General features: G+C 45.4%; 1 protein-coding gene across 2 annotated transcripts in view; it reads left to right on the top strand.

The window, feature by feature from the left end:
* The window catches only part of brf1b (BRF1 RNA polymerase III transcription initiation factor subunit b), a 366,821-nt gene that overhangs the window by 128,961 nt on the left and 215,243 nt on the right, over nt 1-22,617 (top strand). The window contains exon 4 of one of the 2 annotated variants that reach the window (XM_067992099.1): nt 11,734-11,765. The exons of the other annotated variant lie outside the window; for it this stretch is intronic. Within the exon in view, the coding sequence (XP_067848200.1) occupies nt 11,734-11,765 (32 nt within the window). The remainder of the gene's footprint in view (nt 1-11,733; nt 11,766-22,617) is intronic. 2 annotated transcript variants of the gene reach the window in all.

Raw genomic sequence — 22,617 nt, 5'->3', positions numbered from 1 at the left:
CCCCCCCCCCCCCCTGCCCTCCCTATTTAGTTTAAAAAGCCTTCTCTACCGCTCTAGTTATTCGGTTTGCCAGAACACTAGTCCCATCATGGTTCAGGTGAAGTCCGTCCCAACGGAACAGCTCCCTCTTTCCCCAGTACTCGGTGTCATTACATCTTTCACCTAGTTATCGCCTCAACTTTTCCTTTCTACGTTAAAGGCGGCACATAAATGCAAGTTCTTGTTTTGTTCCTCCTCAGTTGAACTCTACTTTTCTCTTCATTTATAAATGTAAAAAGTAGAAAAAGAGAAAGTAGAAGAAAAATGTTCAGCCAGAGGCCCCGCTCCTCTTTCTTTTTATTAATTTCCTCGTTGGTGAGTAGGTGCTGCTTGATTGAGACGATTGTTGACTCCTTCCTTCACTTGGCTGATAATTTTGAGGAGGCTGATAGAGCATATGTAAATATAAATCGGAGGTGTCTTACTGCTGGTGGAGATCGCTGTAGAACTGGTGGTTGTTTGTCTGAAGTATAATGTGTTGAGGTACTGCTACTTTTTTCCATCAGTTTTTCTCTGACTTCTAAAAGTGCTGACTCTTGCTGGAATATGATCTCACAGGTACTGTCGGACCTCCAGTACCTTCTGGCTGTTCTTCACACGAGTGTGGACAACCAGTGTCAACAGACTATTTAACCTTGCGGGCAACACTGCTGAGCCTGATCATGTCCCCACATGTGCAATTTGCAACAGGAGATTGGACCCCTGGTGTCTGAGCAGGTTACAGAAGTGAGTAGTCGATCCATACAAATCAGGAAGGTCCCAGGTTTGATTCTTGGTCTGTACTGAGGTGGTCATCCTGCGACTTGCTGGAAGTGCACGTGTGTGGAGATTGGGTGAAGACAGGATTGGGATTTGCTGCAGTTCTCTCTCCCCATCTTCAAACACCCACCCCCCCCCACTCAAACCAAGCTGTTTCAATGCAGTTATGACATTGGCATCCACCTCACAATGTAGAAAATTGCCCAGCGATTTCCTATCACCAAAAATCTAACCCAGCTAATTACAGCTCTATCAGCCTCCTCAAAATTATCAGCCAAGTGATGGAAGGAGTCAACAATAGTCTCAGTCAAGCAGCACCTGCTTGCCAACGAGGAAATTAATAAAAAGAAAGAGGAGTGGGGCCTCTGGCTGAACATTTTTGTTCTCCTTTCTCTTTTTTTTACTTTCTTTTAACTCTTGTCTCCTCTCTTTCCGCCCCCCCCCACTTTTCCTGGGATGCTTACACCAATTAGATCCATTTTTTTTTTGCATTGAACATCACCACAAGGACTGCAGTGGTTCAAGGAGAAGGCGGCTCACCACCACCTTCTCACAACAATTAGGGATAGACAATAAATGCCGGCCTTGCCAGTGTGTAGCCCCCGATCCCAAGAACAAAGCTTTTTTTTAATAGAAGTGAACGACACAGACCAGGGATTGAACCTAGAGTCATCCTGGACAGTATGGTTCACTTCCAGACCATTTAGCAAACTTACCAACTGATCCATCGGAGAGCACGACCCTAAATTTAGCCCGCTGTAGTTTATTGAAACAAAAGAATTAATTCACCTTTCAGTGGTTCACCTGGTACAGGAAGTGACACTGACGTGGGCCGCTTGGTTACGAATGCTTAGTGGCCGTCTAAGAGTTAAAGTTATTCTATTAAATGGATTGAATTTAGTACATGTAGATGGAGAAATAAGTTTGGATTTTCAGTTGCTGCTCATAGATTTTTAGTAGAATGGATTGGATTGTACAACATGAAATTTCTGATTTGATTCGGTTTGCATGTTATTGGAAATGTAACGGTTCTGCAGAGACTCCTCTTCCCCCATCAAAACATTCATTCTGTGATCTGCTAGTAATCCCCAGCCGATTAGATGGCAGTAATCTTGCAGCGATTGTCCCACAGATGTGGTAATCATCCAGCAAAGCCGTCACAAACCAATCTGTTAACAAAAAACCTTGTAGCCTGATGGATGCTCATTCATTTATATGTAAATGCCACTGTGGTCAGTTCTCCACTGAACTTTCCTCTCCGAAACTTCAAATACCTCATCCTACACACCCTTCTTCCTCTCTTTATCCTTACTGTGATGAAATCGGTTCTTGTCACACCATCTCCTACTCTAATTCACTATTTTCTGGGACCACAAAACTGTGGATCACCTCACCTCCCACAGTCTTTATCTTCCTAATGTCTCTTAAACTTGACATCACCTAATTGCCACCGTCTTCTCTCCCACTCTCAACCTTGGTGGTGTCCTGCACTCTGCACCTCAGAAAAAAGTTGCTCCCTCGATAGCGCAGTCATTAAATCACCCCGTACTGTGATGCTAACTTCTACAGACCAGAAACCAGAGTAATCGAACCCACTCCATAAGTTTCAGTGTACATCATAAGAGAACTGGATTTGTGGGAGTGATTCTAAGGCTATAATCTCATCTGGGGGTTCAGTATGATCTCCCCAATTGTAATTGCATGTTACAAGGACATAAAACCCATAAGAAAGCTTCATCAGTGAAGGTTAACATGACTTGAAATTGAAAATCCAGAATTAATCTCCTCCTTTCTCCCCTCCCGGATGAGTTGTAGGGGTGCTGGGTTCTATGTAATACCTCACCTGAGTTGGCCCCTTGCTCTGAAGGCTCGAGTTGGCCCCCTACCCTGAAAGCCTGTGGTCATTCTTCATGTCTGAGTGTTTGTGGTCTATTCACAGTCAAACCCAATTCTTACTCATCCAATTCACTTTCCAGGCAGCTGGCATAGATACAAGGGGCACTGGATGGTAAGGAAGACTTTTTAAAAAAAAATTAAATTGCTCTTTCTTAGCCTCAGGATACTGAGGCCACCTTCAGTTTCCTTGGGCTGAGAGCAACACAAAACTTGGGACCTTCATGTTCTTTGGTACCATGCCATGCAGCACCGGGGTCATTGGGAGGTCCACCTGAATCTGCTTTGATCATCTGTAGGTTATGTCAGAGAGTAAAGAGGGAATTGCATTAATTGTGGTGATCAGCTAAAGTCACACTTGGGTGAATGTTCATGACTTCAACTGATATGTCCAATTAATTTGCACACTGAAATAAAAACAATGCTCGCAACACACAGCAGGTCCATCAGTACCAGATGAGCTCCTAGTTGATTTACGGGCATACAAATGAAAGGAAAGATTATTGGGTCCATCAGTGCTCACCCTGTTCATTGGACTGTGCAACCTCAATACCAACCTCCTCAACCATAGTAATGCTAACTTCTGGGGAGGTAAAGAAGAGGGGGATACAGAACTGTCGCCACTATCAAGTAGAACTCTTGGGAAATCCTTCCCCGACTCCCTAAGATAATCCAGCAAGCTCCACTAGACTATGGTCATTTCAGCCATAGGCCCAAGCAGTGCCGATTTTTTTGTTGTTATTAACAATCTTGGTTTGAACGTGAGTTCCTTGTTGCGAACCTGCCTACCTAGTGTAGCTAAACCCGCGACCTCCACCACCTAGATAGACAAGGGCAGCAGGCGCATGGGAACACCATCACCTCCAAGTTCCCCTCCAAGTCTCTCATCATCCCGACTTGGGCATATATAGGCGGTTCCTTCATTGTCGCTGGGCCAAAATACTGGAACCCCTAGCTGCGCTGTGGGAGCACCTTCACCACACGGACTGCAGCGGTTCAAGAAGGCGGCTCACCACCACCTTCTCAAGGGCAACTAGGGATGTGCAATAAATGCCGGCTTTGCCAGCAACGCCCATACTTGGTCACTTTTTTTTAGGAATCTTTTCTCTGGCCACTTTTCTCCCATCCTTTCCTGAAGGAACTGAGTCTTGCTGGAGTTTGGTTCTACAGAAGTTAGCAGTCTTCCCAATTGATCATTTCATGTGCATGAGCATTGGCAGGCAGTTGATTGTAGAGGGCATCACAGCTTCCCCAGTCCCCAATTTCAGCTTCCAGCAGGTGATGCTGGTTAGTCATCAGGAATGAAACCCTGAATATCAACCGACATGAAAATGGTGCAGCTTTCTATGAAGGGGGGCCGATCCCGAACACCGGTTTAATGCCCACATGGTAAGTTTGAAATATATGCCGACATCTGCGTATTCCTTGGTAAAGAAAAAAAAACTTGTACTTATATAGCGCCGTTCACGCCATCCCAAATCACTTTACAGCCAATGAAGTACTTTTGAAGTGTGGTCATTGTTATAATGTAGGAAATGCGGCAGCCAATTTGCACACAGCAAGCTCCCACAAACAGTAAAGTGATAATTACTAGATAATCTGTTTTTAGCAGTTGGTTGAGGGATAATTATTGATATGGACATCGGGGAGAACTCTCCTGTTCTTCTTGGAATAGTGCCGAGGGATCTTTTACATCCACCCGAGAGGGCAGACGTGGCCTCAGTTTAACGTCTCATCTGAAAGACAGCACCTCTTACAGTGTAGCACTCCCTCGGTACTGCAGTGAGAGTATCAGCCTAGATTTTGTGCTCAAGTCTTTGGAGTGGGGCTTGAACCCCACGACCTTCTGACTCAGAAGCAAGAGTGATACCCACTGAGCCACGGCAACCATGGTGCCCATTTTAATTGTTTGGTTGCTGTCTTCTGTTCGTTGGGGGCAGTGCGGCTGTTCACATAACACTCTGATCAGGCATAATTTCCCACAGCAAGTGGGTGAAGAGGAAAAGTTGTTTAAACTTTAATGGTAAGATTGAGCAGGCTGGGGCTCTTTTCTCTAGAAAAGAAAAGACTGAGGGGTGACCTGATAGACGTCTTTAAGATTGTGAAAGGGTTTGAAAAGGTAGAAGTAGAGAAAAATTTTCCACTTGCAGGGGAGACCAGAATTAGGTCCACAAATATAAGATAGTCACTAATAAATCCTGATGTGGAGATGCCGGTGATGGACTGGGGTTGACAATTGTAAACAATTTTACAACACCAAGTTATAGTCCAGCAATTTTATTTGAAATTCACAAGCTTTTGGAGGCTTCCTCCTTCCTCAGGTGAATTCACCTGAGGAAGGAGGAAGCCTCCGAAAGCTTGTGAATTTCAAATAAAATTGCTGGACTATAACTTGGTGTTGTAAAATTGTTTACAACTAATAAATCCAGTAGGGAATTCAGGAGAAACTTCTTCACCCAGAGAGTGTTTAGAATGTGGAACTCGCTACCACAAGGAGTAGTTGAGGCGACTAACGCAGATGCATTTAAGGGGAAGCTGGATAAATACATAAGGGAGAAAGGAATAGAAGGATATGCTGATAGGGTTAGATGAAGTAGGGAGGGAGGAGGCTCATGAGGAGCATAAATACCGGCATAGATCTGTTGGGCTGAATGGCTTGTTTTTGTGCTATACCTTCTATGTAATTCTTTGTAAATGGCTGGCATATTCTGCCGCTACTCGAACGGAAACCCAGCTCATGCTCTCGTGGCCTCTTTTTCTTTAAATTCTGCAGTGGGTTTCAGGTCTGGGCTATTTTAAGCACGGCGATGCATGTTATCACTGCTTGGAATCCTGGTGATTGCGGTTATGGAGCTGGAACAAATGGAAGCCATTAGGTTCGTCTCGTCGACTAATACCCAGTTAAAATGCAGAGCTGCAGTGGAAAGCATGTCTTGGGTCCTGCCGTCTTGCTGGTGAAGCTGCTCTGTTGCTTTTCTACAGCCACTTGTTTTAACTCTGAGCCCCAAACAGTTTGCTGCTCTTTACATTGCTAAGTCCAGCTCCCTTTATCCTGGCGGCAGAATCTTAGATCCAGTGAATCCACGGTTCTGCGTGTCTCCCGCTGGGATAAGGAGATGTATTTAGTACTGTGGATGGCAGAATCCAAATTAAAACGAGCTCCAATATAAAGGCAGATATAACGTGGGGCAGAAGTGCAGGAAAATAATGGCCATAGCAGCCAGACTCCCTCATACCCACCCAGTATTCTGGCAGTTTTACGAGCACTTTCAGTGCCCTCAATGTTAAAAAAAAAACTGTATGCATATGCCCACTTTTATCCTCCCTTTTCATCCAAACTCTCGCCTAGTATACAGCTCCAAAGGTGAGAACTACTCTCCATTACCTTGTGTCCATTTGGCTCAGTTGATAGATAGCACATTCTCTAATGGGTCAGAAGGTCATGGTTCAAGCCGCACTCCAGAGATTTGAGCACAAAATCTAGACCGCCAAACACTCCCAGTGCAGTACTGAGGGGGTGCTGCACTGTTGGAGGTGCCGTCTGCCTGTTGGGGCGGATGTAATAGATCCCACGGCACTATTCAAAGAGCAACAGGGGAGTTCTGCCAGTGGCCTGACCAACACTTATCCCTCGACCAGTTTCACCAAAAAGTTACCTGGTCATTCATCTCAGTATTGCCTACATACAAAATGAGTGCAGTTTAGAAAGTAATTCATTGATTGTGAATGACTTTGGGTCGCTGTAAAAGTATAATAAGGCGCTACATACATATAAATTCTTCACTCCCTCAATTCTATTCTTTCTTTCTTGGCATGTGTACAGATCTTTCTCTGATGCTGATCGGCAAGTTACATTGAACAGTAAAGTCTGTGTGCTTTTATTTATATATATCATATATATAAAAATATAATAACAGGTACTTGAGTGAGCTGAGCCATCTGGTGCTGGCTGTCACAGCCCACCACACAGGTGTGGTCACTTAATTGTATTGGGATGGGAAAAGTATGCTCTTCTGTCTAATAAAGATTTGCCTGCTTTCTGGGGAAACTAAAGGCTTCAGTTCTTGTGCTGTGACATGAAAAGCACCTCAGGAATTATCAAAGAGATTTCGAGTTGGCAAAGCTTCTGAAAAACATTTTTTTCAAGGGAGTCTTCGAGCCTTTTTATATTACCCTACTCCTTTTAATTTTTTTTTAATATATATTGAGATTTTTTGAAGTATCTGAAAACAACTGAAAAAATTCTGTCAGTGGGATTGTGGTTCCTTCAAATCCATTCAAGAAAGAAGTAATTAATGATACTCGAACATTTCTATAAATGTGGCTTAAAGCCAAGTGTTCTCCCCCCGCACGCTGTCCTCCTGAAGGCATTAACTCCTCACAGGACTTCAGTTCCATAGGCATCCTGTAGTCCCTCACTCATTCTTCGTGAGTCCAGAAACAAAGGAGCAGAAGTAGGCCATTCAGCCCCTCGAGCCTGTTCCACCAAGTACCAGCCAGCTATTTGACCATGGCAGCTGAGCCCGACCCCATCCTCGCCCGCCATCTCCAGTAGGGGTGCAATCAGGAGCAGGAACTCTGGCTGGATTTTATTTCCCTCTCCATTCCCCTCCCCTCCCGCTTCAGAAAAATTGCGAGCCAAGTTCCAGGCTGATATTCCTGCCTTTTAAAAATGTTAGCGAATAGTGACCGTTCGATTACGCATGGTTCCTGGTCCTTACCCAATGACTCCTGCAAAAAGTGCTCATCTGTGTATATCATGTGAGAACAGGAATGGGCTTGGCCGTGATGCCACTGTGGTTGAATAGCCTGCCAGCACTCACTTGGGTGAGTTATACTGGGAACGCTAGGCAGCCGTTAATTGTACCCCAGCAAAGAGTCAACATCTTCAGGAGGTGAGAGAAACGCGGTGGAACTGCAGTGTGCTGTTTCTGGTTTGCGATGTAATTCACCACTGTATTTAAGAGTAAACATAGCACAGAGTGGCTCTTGTTCCTCACAGAGCCAAGTACAGGGCACTGCTGTTAAACGTAGAACCAATTTATCTGCAATCTGTGTAGATTTGTCCGGAGTGTGGGAGTTGATGCCGGGTGAAGAACATCATGGGAACAAAAGCTTGTTTTCATTCAGAAGCAGCAAGGGGCTATGTTTACAGTGGTGGGGCTGTGTAGGACAGCTTCAGAAACTCAGTCTGTTAGGTTTTTTCTCTTCTGATTTTCAAAATGTGGCCTGTTTTGATGTGTGTCACTCTTAAAATAGTGTGCAGCGCAGATTCACAAGGATGAGGAAATATGAAGAAAGACTTGAAAAATTGGGACTTTTTTTATTAGAACAGCACAGATTACAGGATGGTGTGATAGAAATGTTTGAAATTTATGAAAGGATGAGACAAGGTAGGTAGAAGCAGATTATTTCCAATAATTAAGGGGTCTAGAGTGAGGAACTATAGATACAAGATTAAATCTCAGATTCAGAACAGGGAGCAGGAGAAACTTCAGAGAGTTGTGAGGATGTAGAATTCACTTTCAGGGTTTCAGGCAGAAACTGTGTCAACATTCAAGATTAGATTGGATAGGGGAATTAAGGGATATGGAAACAGGGTGGTTAAATTTGATTTGGGCTATTGGATAAATGCCAACATGGATTGGTTGGACTGTTTCTGTAGTACTGTGAATAAAACACATAAAGACAGCTCCACATGTTCGGATGTGTTTGTAGGCAGTGTCACTTTCTGATCCTAAGTGTCACTCTTGAACGTTTCTGCAGCATTGTCAGCTCAGCTGTGCATCTTCATAGAATCGTAGAATGATACAACACAAAAAGTGGCATTAGGCTGGGTGGCTCATTTTCAGCCGGTAGGGACACGATGGGCTGAATGGCCTCCTTCTGTGCCATTGTGATTCTGTGAGAACAGAAGGAGGCCTTTCGGCCCATAGTACCTGTGCCGGCTCTTTGAAAGAGCTATCCAATTAGTCCCATTCCTCTGCCCTTTCCCCATAGCCCTGCAAATTTTTCCCCTTCAAGTGTTTATCGAGTTCCCTTTTGAAAGTTACTATTGAATCAGCTTCCACCACCCTTTCATGCAGCGCATTCCAGATAATAACAAGTCGCCGCATTAAAAAAAGGTGCAAAAAAGATTTACTAGGATGATACCAGAAATGAGAGGTTATACCTGTCAGGAAAGATTGAATAGGCTGGGGTTGTTTTCTTTAGAAAAGAGAAGACCGAGAGGTCTTTAAGATTATGTAAGGGATTGATCGGGTAGACATGGAGAAGATGTTTCCACTTTTTTTTCATTCGTTCATGGGATGTGGGTGTCACTAGCGAGGCCAGCATTTATTGCCCATCCCTAATTGCCCTTGAGAAGGTGGTGGTGACCGTCTTCCTGAACTGATTCAGTTCGTGTGGTGAAGGTTCTCCCAGAGTGCTGTTAGGAAGGGAGTTCCAGGATTTTGACCCAGCGACGATGAAGGAACGGCGATATATTTCCAAGTCAGGATGGTGTGTGATTTGGAGGGGAACGTGCAGGTGGTGTTGTTCCCATGTGCCTGCTGGTCTTGTCCTTCTAGGTGGTAGAGTTCGCGGGTTTGGGAGGTGCTGTCGAAGAAGCCTTGGCGAGTTGCTGCAGTGCATCCTGTGGATGGTACACACTGCAGCCACAGCGCGCCAATGGTGAAGGGAGTGAATGTTTAGGATGGTGGATGGGGTGCCAATCAAGTGGGCTACTTTGTCCTGGATGGTGTTGAGCTTCTTGAGTGTTGTTGGAGCTGCACTCATCCAGGCAAGTGGAGAGTATTCCATCACAATCCTGACTTGTGCCTTGTAGATGGTGGAAAGGCTTTGGGGAGTCAGGAGGTGAGTCACTCGCCACAGAATACCCAGCCTCTGACCTGCTCTTGTAACCACAGTATTTATGTGGCTGGTCCAGTTTAGTTTCTGGTCAATGGTGACCCCCAGGATGTTGATGATGGGGGATTCGGCGATGGTAATGCCGTTGAATGTCAAGGGGTGGTGGTTAGATTCTCTGGTTGGAAATGGTCATTGCCTGCCACTTATCTGGCGCGAATGTTACTTGCCATTTATCAGCCCAAGCCTGGATGTTGTCCAGGTCTTGCTGCATGCGGGCACTGACTGCTTCATTATCTGAGGGATTGTGAATGGAACTGAACACTGCAATCATCAGCGAACATCCCCATTTCTGACCTTATGATGGAGGGGAGGTCATTGATGAAGCAGCTGAAGATGGTTGGGCCTAGAACACTGCCTTGAGGAACTCCAAGTTATAGTCCAGCAATTTTATTTTAAATTCACAAGCTTTCGGAGGCTTCCTCCTTCCTCGGGTGAACGAAATGAAAACCTGAGGAAGGAGGAAGCCTCCGAAAGCTTGTGAATTTAAAATAAAATTGCTGGACTATAACTTGGTGTTGTAAAATTGTTTACAATTGTCAACCCCAGTCCATCACCGGCATCTCCACATCATTGAGGAACTCCTGCAGCAATGTCCTGGGGCTGAGATGATTGGCCTCCAACAACCGCTACCATCTTTCTTTGTGCTAGGTATGACTCCAGCCACTGGAGAGTTTTTCCCCTGATTCCCATTGACTTCAGTTTTACCAGGGCTCCTTGGTGCCACACTCGGTCAAATGCTGCCTTGATGTCAAGGGCAGTCACTCTCACCTCACCTCTGGAATTCAGCTCTTTTGTCCATGTTTGGACCAAGGTTGTAATGAGGTTTGGAGCCAAGTGGTCCTGGTGGAACCCAAACTGAGCATCGGTGAGCAGGTTATTGGTGAGTAAGTGCTGCTTGATAACACTGTTGACGACACCTTCCATCACTTTGCTGATGATTGAGAGTGGACTGATTGGGCGGTAATTGGCCGGATTGGATTTGTCCTGCTTTTTGTGGACAGGACATACCTGGGCAATTTTCCACATTGTCGGGTAGATGCCAGTGATGTAGCTGTACTGGAACAGTTTGGCTAGAGGCGCAGCTGGTTCTGGAGCACAAGTCTTCAGCACTACAGCCGGGATGTTGTCGGGGCCCATAGCCTTTGCTATATCCAGTGCACTCAGCCGTTCCTTGATATCACGTGGAATGAATCAAATTGGCTGAAGATTGGCTTCTGTGATGGTGGGGATATCGGGAGGTGGCCGAGATGGATCATCCACTCGGCACTTCTGGCTGAAGATGGTTGCAAACGCTTCAGCCTTGTCTTTTGTACTCACGTGCTGGACTCCGCCATCATTGAGGATGGGGATGTTTACAGAGCCTCCTCCTCCCGTTAATTGTTTAATCGTCCACCGCCATTCACGACTGTATGTGGCAGGTCTGCAGAGCTTTGATCTGATCCATTGGTTGTGGAATCGCTTAGCTCTGTCCATAGCATGTTGCTTCCGCTGCGAGGGAGACTAGAACTAGGAGCCATAAATATAAGATAGTCACTAACAAATCCAATAGAGAATTCAGGAAAAACTTCTTCACTCAGAGAGTGGTAAGAATGTGGAACTTGCTACCACAAGGAGTAGTTGAGGCCACCAGCATAGATGCATTTAAGGGGAAGCTGGATAAACACGTGAGGGAGAAGGGAATGGAAGGATATGCTGATAGGGTGAGATGAAGAAGGATGGGAGGAGGCTCATGTGGAGCATAAACACTGGCATCGACCTGTTGGGCCGAATGGCCTGATTGTGTGCTATACATTCTTTGTAATTACCTGAAATCTGTGTCCTCTGGTTACCGATCCTTCTGCCACCGGAAACAGAGTAAATAAGGAGGATCTATCAAAACCCTTCATGATTTTGAACACCTGTATTAAATCTACCCATAAACTTCTCTGCTCTAGGGAGAACAAACCTAGTCATACCTTCGCTGTTAAACAAAACCAGCTTTCTAGTCCAAGATGACCATTGATTGTAATGCTTTTGATGGAAGAACCCAGGTTAGAGTTGTCACTGAGTGGCACTCCCTCCATGTTGGTATTATTGTGTTGTTATTGGACTGTCGTCTTCTTTCTTTATATGTTCCTTGACTAAATCCTCAAGATATGTTACTGGATCTCAGTGACCTGCTGCAGGTATGTGCAATGTACGGACTGAAAATGTTTTTGCTTGTCCTGATTTTTAAAAATATTTAATCTTTGGTATCTGTCTATATTCTCGATACAGTCCATTTTTATTTATTTTTTTGTTAAATTAAATTTGGACAAAAATACCTGGACAGTGAGTGAGGAGCAGGTAAGACATGAGAAGTTTTCTCTGGAACTACTCTTGCATACGCCTGTTTCTTGTTGAAATGTGCCCAAATCTCATCTTGTTTCTGCAGGAATCTGTTGTTTTTTTCCAATTACCTGCCCTCTTTTGAAGTGCAGTTTTCTGCTGGGGTCACCGCCCCATGGGTATCTCAAGCAAGTGGCCATTCGAGATAATTGCAGATGAGAGAAGGCCATTTGGCCCACTTCGCTAATCCACGTAGAACAGCCCTACAGTCCCCAAGTGCAGCGTCCAATTGTTTCTTAAATGATGCCAGGGTTTTTACCTCCCCATCTTTATCCATGTACCATGTACAGCATTGTTTATGCTTTAGCTTGAACCTGTATCTCCCCTGTCCTACTCTTGCAAATTAGTTTATTGTCCGTATGGAAAAGGTTAATCCCAGAAAATGACTTCCAGCAAAACTCTTCAGGTGTGTCTATATAGGAGTGTGGTCGAGAGTAGGCACATGACTCTTCCTCTGTCGCCTTAGTGTGGACAGCCCAGCATCTGTGAGACATGATGTGAGACATGACAGCGAAGAAAATGAGGCTGTATAACAGAAAATGCTGGAAACACTCGACAGCTCAGGCCGTATCTGTGCGGAGAGAAACATTTCAGGTCGATTACCTTTCATCAGTACTGGAAGAAGTTAGAGATTTAACAGTTTTTCAGCAAGTGCAGAGTCAGGGAAATAGTGGTGGGGCGGAGGGTAATAGGGTGGAGTGCAGGAGCGATTAAATGACAAAAGGGATAAGGATGCAAGGCAAGGAAGGTGGTAATGGGACAAGTAAAGAAACAAAAGATGGGTCCAGAGGAGGTGTAAATGGTTACAGCAGATCCATTAACAGTACCTGCTGTCCCAGAAAATGGAAGCATTTAAAGTTGTTGAACTTAATGTTGAGGCCGGAAGGCTGTAAAGTGTATGTATGAAAGGCTGTATGAATCTCTTATAAAAACAGAAAATGCTGGAGAAGCTCAGCAAGTGAGGCAGAATCTGTGGAGAAAGAAACAGAGTTAACGTTTCAGGTCGAAGACCGTTTGTCAGAACTGGAAGATGTTAAAAGAGTTAAATTTTTTGAGCAAGTAGAGAGCCAGGGGGAGGGGGGGGGGGAGGGGAGGGGAGGAAAGAACAAAAGGGAAGGTCTCTGGGTGGAGGGCACAAGTGATTAAATGACAAAAGGGATGTGTAAGGCAAGGAAGATGATAATGGGACAGGTTAAGAAACAAAAGATTGATCAGTAGCAGCTGTAAATGGCAGCAGCAGAACCATTACCAGCACTAGCTGACCGAAAAAATGGGAACACAACATTCACCTGAGGAAGGAGGAAGCCTCCGAAAGCTTGTGAAATTTAAAACAAATTTGTTGGACTATAACTTGGTGTTGTAAAATTGTTTACAATTGTCAACCCCAGTCCATCACCGGCATCTCCACATCACGCAAAAATGGGAGCAGTGGTTATGATCTGAAGTTATTGAAATCGGTGTTGAGTCAAGAAAGTTATAAAGCTCCTAAACGAATGAATCTGTTGTCGAGTTGCGGCTCCCCTGTTCCTGTAAAGGTGGGGAACCAGTAACCCCGTATTTAGACTCAATAGCATTACTCGGAGACAGGCCACCAACTGAAATGTTGTCAAGTGATTTTTTTTATTCGTTCATGGGATGTGGGTGTCGCTGGCGACACCAGCATTTATTGCCCATCCCTAATTGCCCTTGAGAAGGTGGCGGTGAGCCACCTTCTTGAACAGTCCATGAGGTGAAGGGCCTCCCACAGTGCTGTTAGGTGGGGAGTTCCAGGATTTTGACCCAGAGACGATGAAGGAACGGCGATATATTTCCAAGTTGGGATGGTGCGTGATTTGGAGGGGAACGTGCAGGTGGTGTTCCCATGTGCCAGCTGTCCTTGTCCTTCTAGGTGGTAGAGGTCGCGGGTTTGGGAGGTGCTGTCGAAGAAGCCTTGGGGAGTTTCTGCAGTGTATCCTGTGGATGGTACACACTGCAGCCACAGTGCGCCGATGGTGAAGGGAGTGAATGTTTAAGGTGGTGGATGGTGTGCCAATCAAGCGGGCTGCTGTGTCCTGGATGGTTTCGAGCTTCTTGAGTGTTGTTGGAGCTGCACTCATCCAGGCAAGTGGAGAGTATACCATCACACTCCTGACTTGTGCCTTGTAGATGGTGGAAAGGCTTTGGGGAGTCAGGAGGTGAGTCACTCGCCACAGAATACCCAGCCTCTGACCTGCTCTTGTAACCACAGTATTTATGTGGCAGGTCCAGTTTAGTTTCTGGTCAATGGTGACCCCCAGGATGTTGATGGTGGGGGATTCGGCGATGGTAATGCCGTTGAATGTCAAGGGGTGGTGGTTAGACTCTGTCTTATTGGAGATGGTCATTGCCTGGCACTTGTCTGGCGCAAATGTTACTTGCCATTTATCAGCCCAAGCCGGGATGTTGTCCAGGACCTGCTGCATGTGGGTACTGACTGCTTCATTATCTGAGGGGTTGTGAATGCTCCAACAACACTTCAGAAGCTCGACACTATCCAGGACAAAGCAGCCCACTTGATTGGCACCCCATCCACCACCGGCACACTGTGGTGAAGGGAGTGACTGTTTAGGGTGGCGAGTTGCTGCAATGCATCCACTGGATGCACTGCAGCAACTCGCCAAGGCTTCTTCGACAGCATCTCCCAAACCCGCAACCTCTACCACCTAGAAGGACAAGGGCAGCAGGCATGTGGGAACAACACTACCTGCACGTTCCCCTCCAAGTCACACACCATCCCGACTTGGAAATATATCGCCGCTTCTTCATCGACGCTGGGTCAAAATCCTGGTACTCCCTTCCTAACAGCTGTGGGAGAACCTTCACCACACGGACTGCAGCGGTTCAAGAGGCGGCTCATCAACGCCTTCTCGAGGGCAATTAGGGATGGGCAATAAATGCTGACCTCGCCAGCGATGCCCACATCCCATGAACGGATATAAAAAAAAGATCTGGAGCCGAGTAGTCCCGGCGGGACCCAAACTGCGCATCGGTGAGCAGGTTATTGGTGAGTAAGTGCCGCTTGATAGCACTGTCGATGACACCTTCCATCACTTCGCTGATGATTGAGAGTGGACTGATGGGGCGGTAATTGGCTGGATTGGATTTGTCCTGCTTTTTGTATATGTTTGGATGTTACTGTCCCAAGACGGGGACAGTTTGACAGGTAGAGTGTGGGGCTAGATGAGGAGGTCAGAAGACTGTTCGACCCAAATCACAGCTCAGACCTGGCTCGCCCTCGTGCAACATTTACACCTGGGTGGTGATGGCAGTCAGGAGAGGAAACCCTATCTGTCTTGCCTCGTCTTTGACGAATGACTACTGGAGGGCTTTTTAAAAATGTATTCTCGGAATGAGGGTGATGCTGGTAAGGTTGTCCCTTGAGAAGGTTGTGGTAAGCCATCTTCTTGATATTATAGAAAGGATATAGTAGCATTGGAGAGGGTGCAAAAAGGATTCACAAGGATGATACCAGAACTGAGAGGATCATCTAATCAGGAAAGGCTAAACCGGCTGGGGCTCTCTTCTCTAGAAAAGAGAAGGCTGAGGGGTGACCTGATAGAGGTCTTTATGATCGTGATAGGATTTGATAGGGTAAACGTAAAGACAGTGTTTCCACTTGTGGGGAGTCCAAAACCAGAGGTCATAAATATAAAATAGTCATGAATAAATCCAATAGGGAATCCAATAGAGATCGAGTAGAATGGGCCTATACTCTCTGGAGTTTAGAAGAATGAGAGATAACTTCATTGAAACATACAAGCTTCTGAGGGGCTTGACAGGGTAGATGCCGAGAGGATGTTTTCCCTGGCTGGAGAGACTAGAACTAGGGGGCATAGTTGCAGGATAAGGGGGTCGACCATTTAAGATTGAGATGAGGAGGAATTTCTTCACTCAGAAGGTTGTAAATCTTTGGAATTATCTACCCCAGGGGGCTGTGGATGCACAGTTGTTGATTATATTTAAGGCTGAGATAGATAGATTTTTGGACTCTAAGGGAATCAAGGGATATGGGGATCGGGTGGGAAATTGGAGTTGAGGTCGGAGATCATCCATTATCTTCTCGAATGGCGGAGCAAGCTCGAGGGGCTGTATGGCTTACTCCTGCTCCTATTTCTTATGTTCTTATGAATTCAGGAGAAACTTCTTTACCTAAAGGGTGGTAGGAATGTGGAACACGCTACCACAAGGAGTAGTTGAGGCAGATAACATCAAAGCATTTAAGGAGAAGCTAGATAAACATGAGGGAGAAAGGAATAGAAAGGATTAAATGAAGTAGGGAGGGAGGAAGCTCGTGTGGAGCATAAACGCCGACATGAACCAGTTAGGTCAAATGGCCTGTTTCTATGCTGTAGTTTTGATGTAACCACGACAGTCCGTGTGGTGAAGGTGCTCCCTCAGTGCCATTAGGTAGGGGCTTCAGGATGTTGACCCAGCGACCATGAAGGAATGACCAATGTATGTCCAGGTCAAGTGTGGATTGATTAGAGAAAGCCAGCACGGATTTGTTGAAGGCAAATCGTGTTTAACTACCTTGATTGAGTTTTTTTGATGCGTCAACAGAGAGGGTCGATGAGGGCAATGCAGTTGATGTGGCGTATATGGACTTTTAAAAGGTTTTTGATAATGTGCAGCATGGTCGGCTCATCATCAAGATTGTGGCCCATGGAATAAAGGGGGCAGTAGCAGCATGGATACAAAATTGGCTCAGTAACAGGAAGCAGAGAGTAGAGGTGAACGATTTTTTCCGGACTGGTGGGAGGTGTGCTGTGGTATTCCCCAGGGGTCAGTGCTGGTACCACTGCTTTTCTTGCTTTATATTAATGACTTGGACTTGGGTGTGCAGGGCACAATTTCCAAATTTACCAATGACACAAAACTTGGAAATGTAGTTAACAGTGAGGAGGATAGTAATGGACTTCAAGAGGACATAGACAGGGAATGGGCGGACTCTTGGCAGATGATATTTAATGCAGAAAAATGTGAAGTGATGCATTTCGGTAGGAAGAATGAGGAGAGGCAATATAAACTAGAAGGCACAATTCTAAAAGGGGTACAGGAACAGAGTGATCTGGGGGTTTATGTTCATAAATCATTGAAGGTGGCAGGGCAGGTATGGGAACACCACCACCTCCAAGTCGCACACCATCCCGACTAGAGTCATAGAATCATAGAAAGGTTAGCACAAAAGGATCCTGGGCTTTATAAATAGAGGTATAGAGTACAAAAGTAAGGAAGTCATAAAGAACCTTTACAAAACACTGGTTTGACCACAGCTGGAGTATTGTGTCCAATTCTGGCCACCGCACTTTAGGAAAGATGTGAAGGCCTTAGAGTGGGTGCAGAAGAGATTTACCAGAATGATTCCAGGGATGAGGGACTTCAGTTACGTGGATAGACTGGAGAAGCTGGGGTTGTTCTTGGAACAGAGAAGGTTGAGAGGAGATTTGATAGAGGCATTTAAAATCATGAAGGGTCCAGACAGAACAGATAAAGAGAAACTGTTCCTGTTGGTGGAAGGGTCAAGAACCAGAGGACATAGATTTAAGTAATTGGTAAAAGAACCAAAGGTGACAGTGTGTAAAAAAGATTTTCCTCATGAGTGATTATGATCTGGAATGCACTGCCTGACGGGGTGGTGGAGGCAGATTCAATCATGGCCTTCAAAAGGGAAGTGGATAAGTACTTCAAAGGAAAAAATTTGCAGGCCTACGGTGATAGGGCGGGGGAGTGGAAGTAGATGGATTGCTCTTGCATAGAGCCAGCATGGACTCGATGGGCCGAATGGCCTCCTTTTGTGCTAACCTTTCTATGACTCTATGACTCGAGGTCGGGATGGTGTGTGACTTGGAGGTTGTGTTGTTCCCATGCACCTGCTGCTCTTGTGCTTCTAGGCGGCGGAGGTCACGGGTTTGGGAGGTGCAGTCGAAGAAGCCTTGGCGAGTTGCTGCAGTGCATCCTGTAGATCGGACGCATTGCAGCCACGGTGCGCCGGTGATGGAGGGATTGGGTGTTTACAGTGGTGGATGGGCTTGCCGATGTCTGATGTGCTGTACCCCAGTGTGGGTCAGCACCTTCTCCAGGCTGCAGCATGCCATCCGGTGTGAAGATTTACCCTTTAGATCCCCTTTAAGTCACATTTTTGCTGATTGCATTACTGCAGCAACAGCTGTCGATGACTAAATTAGATTGCCATTTGTTTGCATTTTAACCTGGCCAAGTGGCATCGCTAAATTCTGCCCAAATGCAGCTGGTGCTTGGTTTATTTTTGTCATTCCAGCTGCTCCCTCTGAGCGTGCTGCTCACTTGCCCTCCCCATAACAGCGAGATGGATTTTCCTTTTTGTACTCTTTGTTTGGCAACTGCTCAATGTTGGATCAAAAAAGGATGTTCTTTTGCAGTGTATACTGTGCAAGAAAATATTCCATGTACACCCTGTGGTCTATTTGAGACCTCTTCCCTGAAGGTGCTGACTCTTATTGGGGTACAGTTCCACAGGAGCTAGCCATCAGCCCTTCAGTATCTTACCCTGGATATCAGCCGTGGCTCAATGGGTAGCACTCAACCTCTGAATCAGAAGGTTGTGGGTTCAAGTCCCACTCCAGAGACTTGAGCACAAAATCCAGGCTGACACTCCAGTGCTGTACTGAGGGAGTGCTGCACTGATGGGTGACCCGTTAGAGGTCTTTAAGTTAATAGGGTAGACGTGGAGTCTAAGGAGGTGCCATCTTTTGGATGAAATGTTAAACCGAGGCCTGGTTTGCCTTCTCAGGTGGACGTAAAAGGTCTTATGGCACTTTTTTTGAAGGAGAGCAGGGGAGTTTTGAAATGTAGTCACTGTTGTAATAGGAACAGGAGTAGGCCATTCAGCCCCTCGTGCCTGCTCCGCCATTTGATAAGATCATGGCTGATCTGTGATCTAACTCCATATACCTGCCTTTGGCCCATATCCCTTAATACCTTTGGTTGCCAAAAAGCTATCTATCTCACATTTAAATTTAGCAATTCAGCTAGTATCAATTGCCGTTTGCGGAAGAGAGTTCCAAACTTCTACAACCCTTTGTGTGTAGCAATGTTTTCTAATCTCGCTCCTGAAAGGTCTGGCTCTAATTTTTAGACTGTGCCCCCTACTCCTAAAATCCCCAACCAGCGGAAATAGTTTCTCTCTATCCACCCTATCTGTTCCCCTTAATATCTTATAAACTTTGATCAGATCACCCCTTAACCTTCTAAACTCCAGAGAATACAACCCCAATTTGTGCAATCTCTCCTCGTAACTTAACCCTTGAAGTCCGGGTATCATTCCAGTAAACCTACGCTGCACTCCCTCCAAGGCCAATATGTCCTTCCGAAGGTGCGGTGCCCAGAACTGCTCACAGTACTCCAGGTGCAGTCTAACCAGGGTTTTGTATAGCTGCAGCATAACTTCTGCCCCCTTGTACTCTAGTCCTCTCGATATAAAGGCCAGCATTCCATTAGCCTTATTGATTATTTTCTGCACCTGTTCATGACACTTCAATGATCTATGTACCTGAACCCCTAAGTCCCTTTGGACATCCACTGTTTTTAACTTTTTACCATTTAGAAAGTACCCTGTTCTATCCTTTTTTGATCCAAAGTGGATGACCTCACATTTGTCTACATTGAATTCCATTTGCCACAATTTTGCCCATTCACCTAATCTATCAATATCGCTTTGTAATTTTATGTTTTCATCTACACTGCTTACAATGCCACCAATCTTTGTGTCATCGGCAAACTTAGATATGAGACTTTCTATGCCTTCATCTAAGTCGTTAATAAATATTGTGAATAATTGAGGCGCCGAGACAGATCCCTGTGGGACTCCACTAGTCACATCCTGCCGATGTGAGTACCTTCCCGTTATCCCTACTCTCTGTCGCTTTTCGCTCAGCCAACTTCCTAACCAAGTCCGTACTTTTCCCTCGATTCCATGGGTTTCTATCTTAGCTAACAGTCTCTTATGTGGGACCTTATCAAATGCCTTCTGGAAGTCCATATAAATAACATCCATTGACATTCCCCTGTCCACTACTTTAGTCACCCCTTCAAAAAATTCAATCAGGTTTGTCAGGCACGACCTACCTTCCACAAATCCATGCTGGCTCTCTCTGATTAACTGAAAATTCTCGAGGTGTTCAGTCACCCTATCCTTAATTATAGACTCCAGCATTTTCCCCATAATAGATGTTAGGCTAACTGGTCTATAATTCCCTGGTTTCCCTCTCTCTCCTTTCTTAAAAAGTGGAGTGATATGTGCAATTTTCCAATCTAGAGGGACAGTTCCTGAATCTAGAGAACTTTGAAATATTATAATTAGGGCATCCGCAATGTGCTCACCTACTTCCTTTAAAACCCTGGGATGGAAACCATTTGGTCCTGGGGATTTGTCACTCTTTAGTGCTATTATTTTCTTCATTACTGTTGCTTTTCTTATGTTAATTTTATCGAGTCCCTGTCCCCGATTCAATATAAGTTTTCTTGGGATTTCCGGCATGCTATCCTCTTTTTCGACTGTAAATACTGATGCGAAGTAATTATTCAACATGTCTGCCATTTCCCCATTGTCAATGACAATATCCCCACTTTCAGTTTTTAAGGGGCCAACACTGCTCCTGACCACCCTCTTTTTCCTAATATAACTATAAAAGTTCTTCATATTGGTTTTGATATCCCTTGTGAGTTTCTTTTCATACTCTCTTTTTGTAGCCCTTACTATCTGTTTTGTGACCCTTGGTTGATCTTTGTATCTTTCCCATTCGCCAGGATCTGTGCCATTTTTTGCCATTTTGTATGCCCTTTCCTTATGTCTTATACTGTCCCTTACCTCTTTAGTTGTCCATGGCTGTTTTTTTTGGCAAGTAGAGTTCTTGCCCCTCAGGGGTATAAACCGATTCTGTATCACATTAAATGTTTCTTTAAACATTTCCCACTGATCATCAGTCGTTTTACCCATTAACAGATTTGCCCAGTTTACTGTGGACAGTCTCCGTCTCATCCCATTGAAGTCGGCCTTGCCCAAGTCTAGAATCTTAGCAGCTGATTCACTTTTTTCCCTTTCAAACGCTACTCCTCTCCGGTGTACTGGCCAATATTTATCTCTCAACCAACGCCACTAAAAAACAGATTACCTGGTCATTGTCTCATTGCTGATTTTTTTCTTTTTATCTAAGTAACCATGCTTCTATGAATTAATCCAGCCTCTCGGCAGGCTGTTTGCCTGTAAAGTGCAAGTCCAATCCTGTCCTCACCTGATATCCGCACATGAACTATCCAGCAGGAGTTGGTGGATCACCATCAGCAGCAGGACCGTGGCTGAGGCCATTTGCAGCCCCAGCTGAGGTCGGCTAATATAGCATAGACTGAGGATCGAAGCTGAGACCTTGGAGTCTCTCTATCTTCCTTTACTAATACAGCCTTTGAGCTGAGTTTTAGCTTTGTATTTCTTAATCACAAAAATTACAAACGCCCATTGCATCTGTGCTAGTGCTAGCTTTTCAACTGGAGCTATCTACTGTAGTGCCATTTCTTTTTCCTTCCCTTGTAATCTTTGTTTTTGTGCTGATACCCAGCCTTGGATCATAGAATCGTAGAAAGGCTACAGCTCGGAAGGAGGCCATTCGGCCCATCGAGACCGCACCGGCTCGTTCAGTTTCTGCCAGTTAAACATTGGGAAGATCGAAGGCAGCACCTTCAGTCCCTGCCACAAACTTTGTACCCTTGCAGCCGATTCCATTCACTTCCGTGGCCACTGTCTCCAGGATGAATCAGATTGTTCGTAATCTCGGCGTCCCATTCAACCCCGAACTGAGCTTCCAACTCCATATCCTCTCCGTCTGCCTACTTCCACCCCCATAACATCACCTGTATCCTTGGTCCACCTGCAGCCAGAAATCTTACCATGCCTTTGTCACCTCCATACTCGACTGTTCCAATGCTCTGCTGACTGGCCTCCCATTCTCCGTGCTCTATAAACTTCAGTTGATCGAAAAGTCTGCTGTCCGTATCTTATCCCACAGCAAGTCCCGTTCACCCAACACTCCCCTCCTCGCTGACCTACGTTGGCTTTCAGTCCCCCAACGCCTCCAATTGCCCTCGAGGGCAATTGCCCATCCCTAATTGCCCTCGAGGGCAATTAGGGATGGGCAATAAATGCCGGCCTTGCCAGCGACGTCCACATCCCGTGAACGAATAAAAAAAATTAAAAAAGTTTTTAAATTCTCATCCTTGTGTTTAAATCTCTCCCTATCTCTGTAACCTCCTCCAGCTCTAACAGCCCTTCCCAGAACTCTCCATTCCCTCGACTCTGGCCTCTTCTGCATTCCTCCCACCATTGGCGGCCGTGCCTTCAGCTGTCTAGGCCTCACGCTCTGGGATGCCCTCCCTAAATCCCTTTGGCTCTCCATTTCCCTCTCCTCCTTTAAGATCCTTCTTTAAACCCACTTATTTGATCAAGCTTTTGGTCACCCTTCCTAATATCTCCTTCTCTGGCTCAACGTTTGTTTTTGTCTGATTACGCCTCTGTGAAGTGCCTTGTGGCATTTTTCTACGTTAAAGGTGCTATATAAGAGGAAGTTGTTTTTAAAGACATATCCAATTCCCCTTTAAATTATG

Source organism: Heptranchias perlo, chromosome 10 (genome assembly GCF_035084215.1).
Source record: "Heptranchias perlo isolate sHepPer1 chromosome 10, sHepPer1.hap1, whole genome shotgun sequence".
NCBI lineage: Eukaryota > Metazoa > Chordata > Chondrichthyes > Hexanchiformes > Hexanchidae > Heptranchias > Heptranchias perlo.
This window is presented reverse-complemented; position numbering and strand designations above follow the sequence as displayed.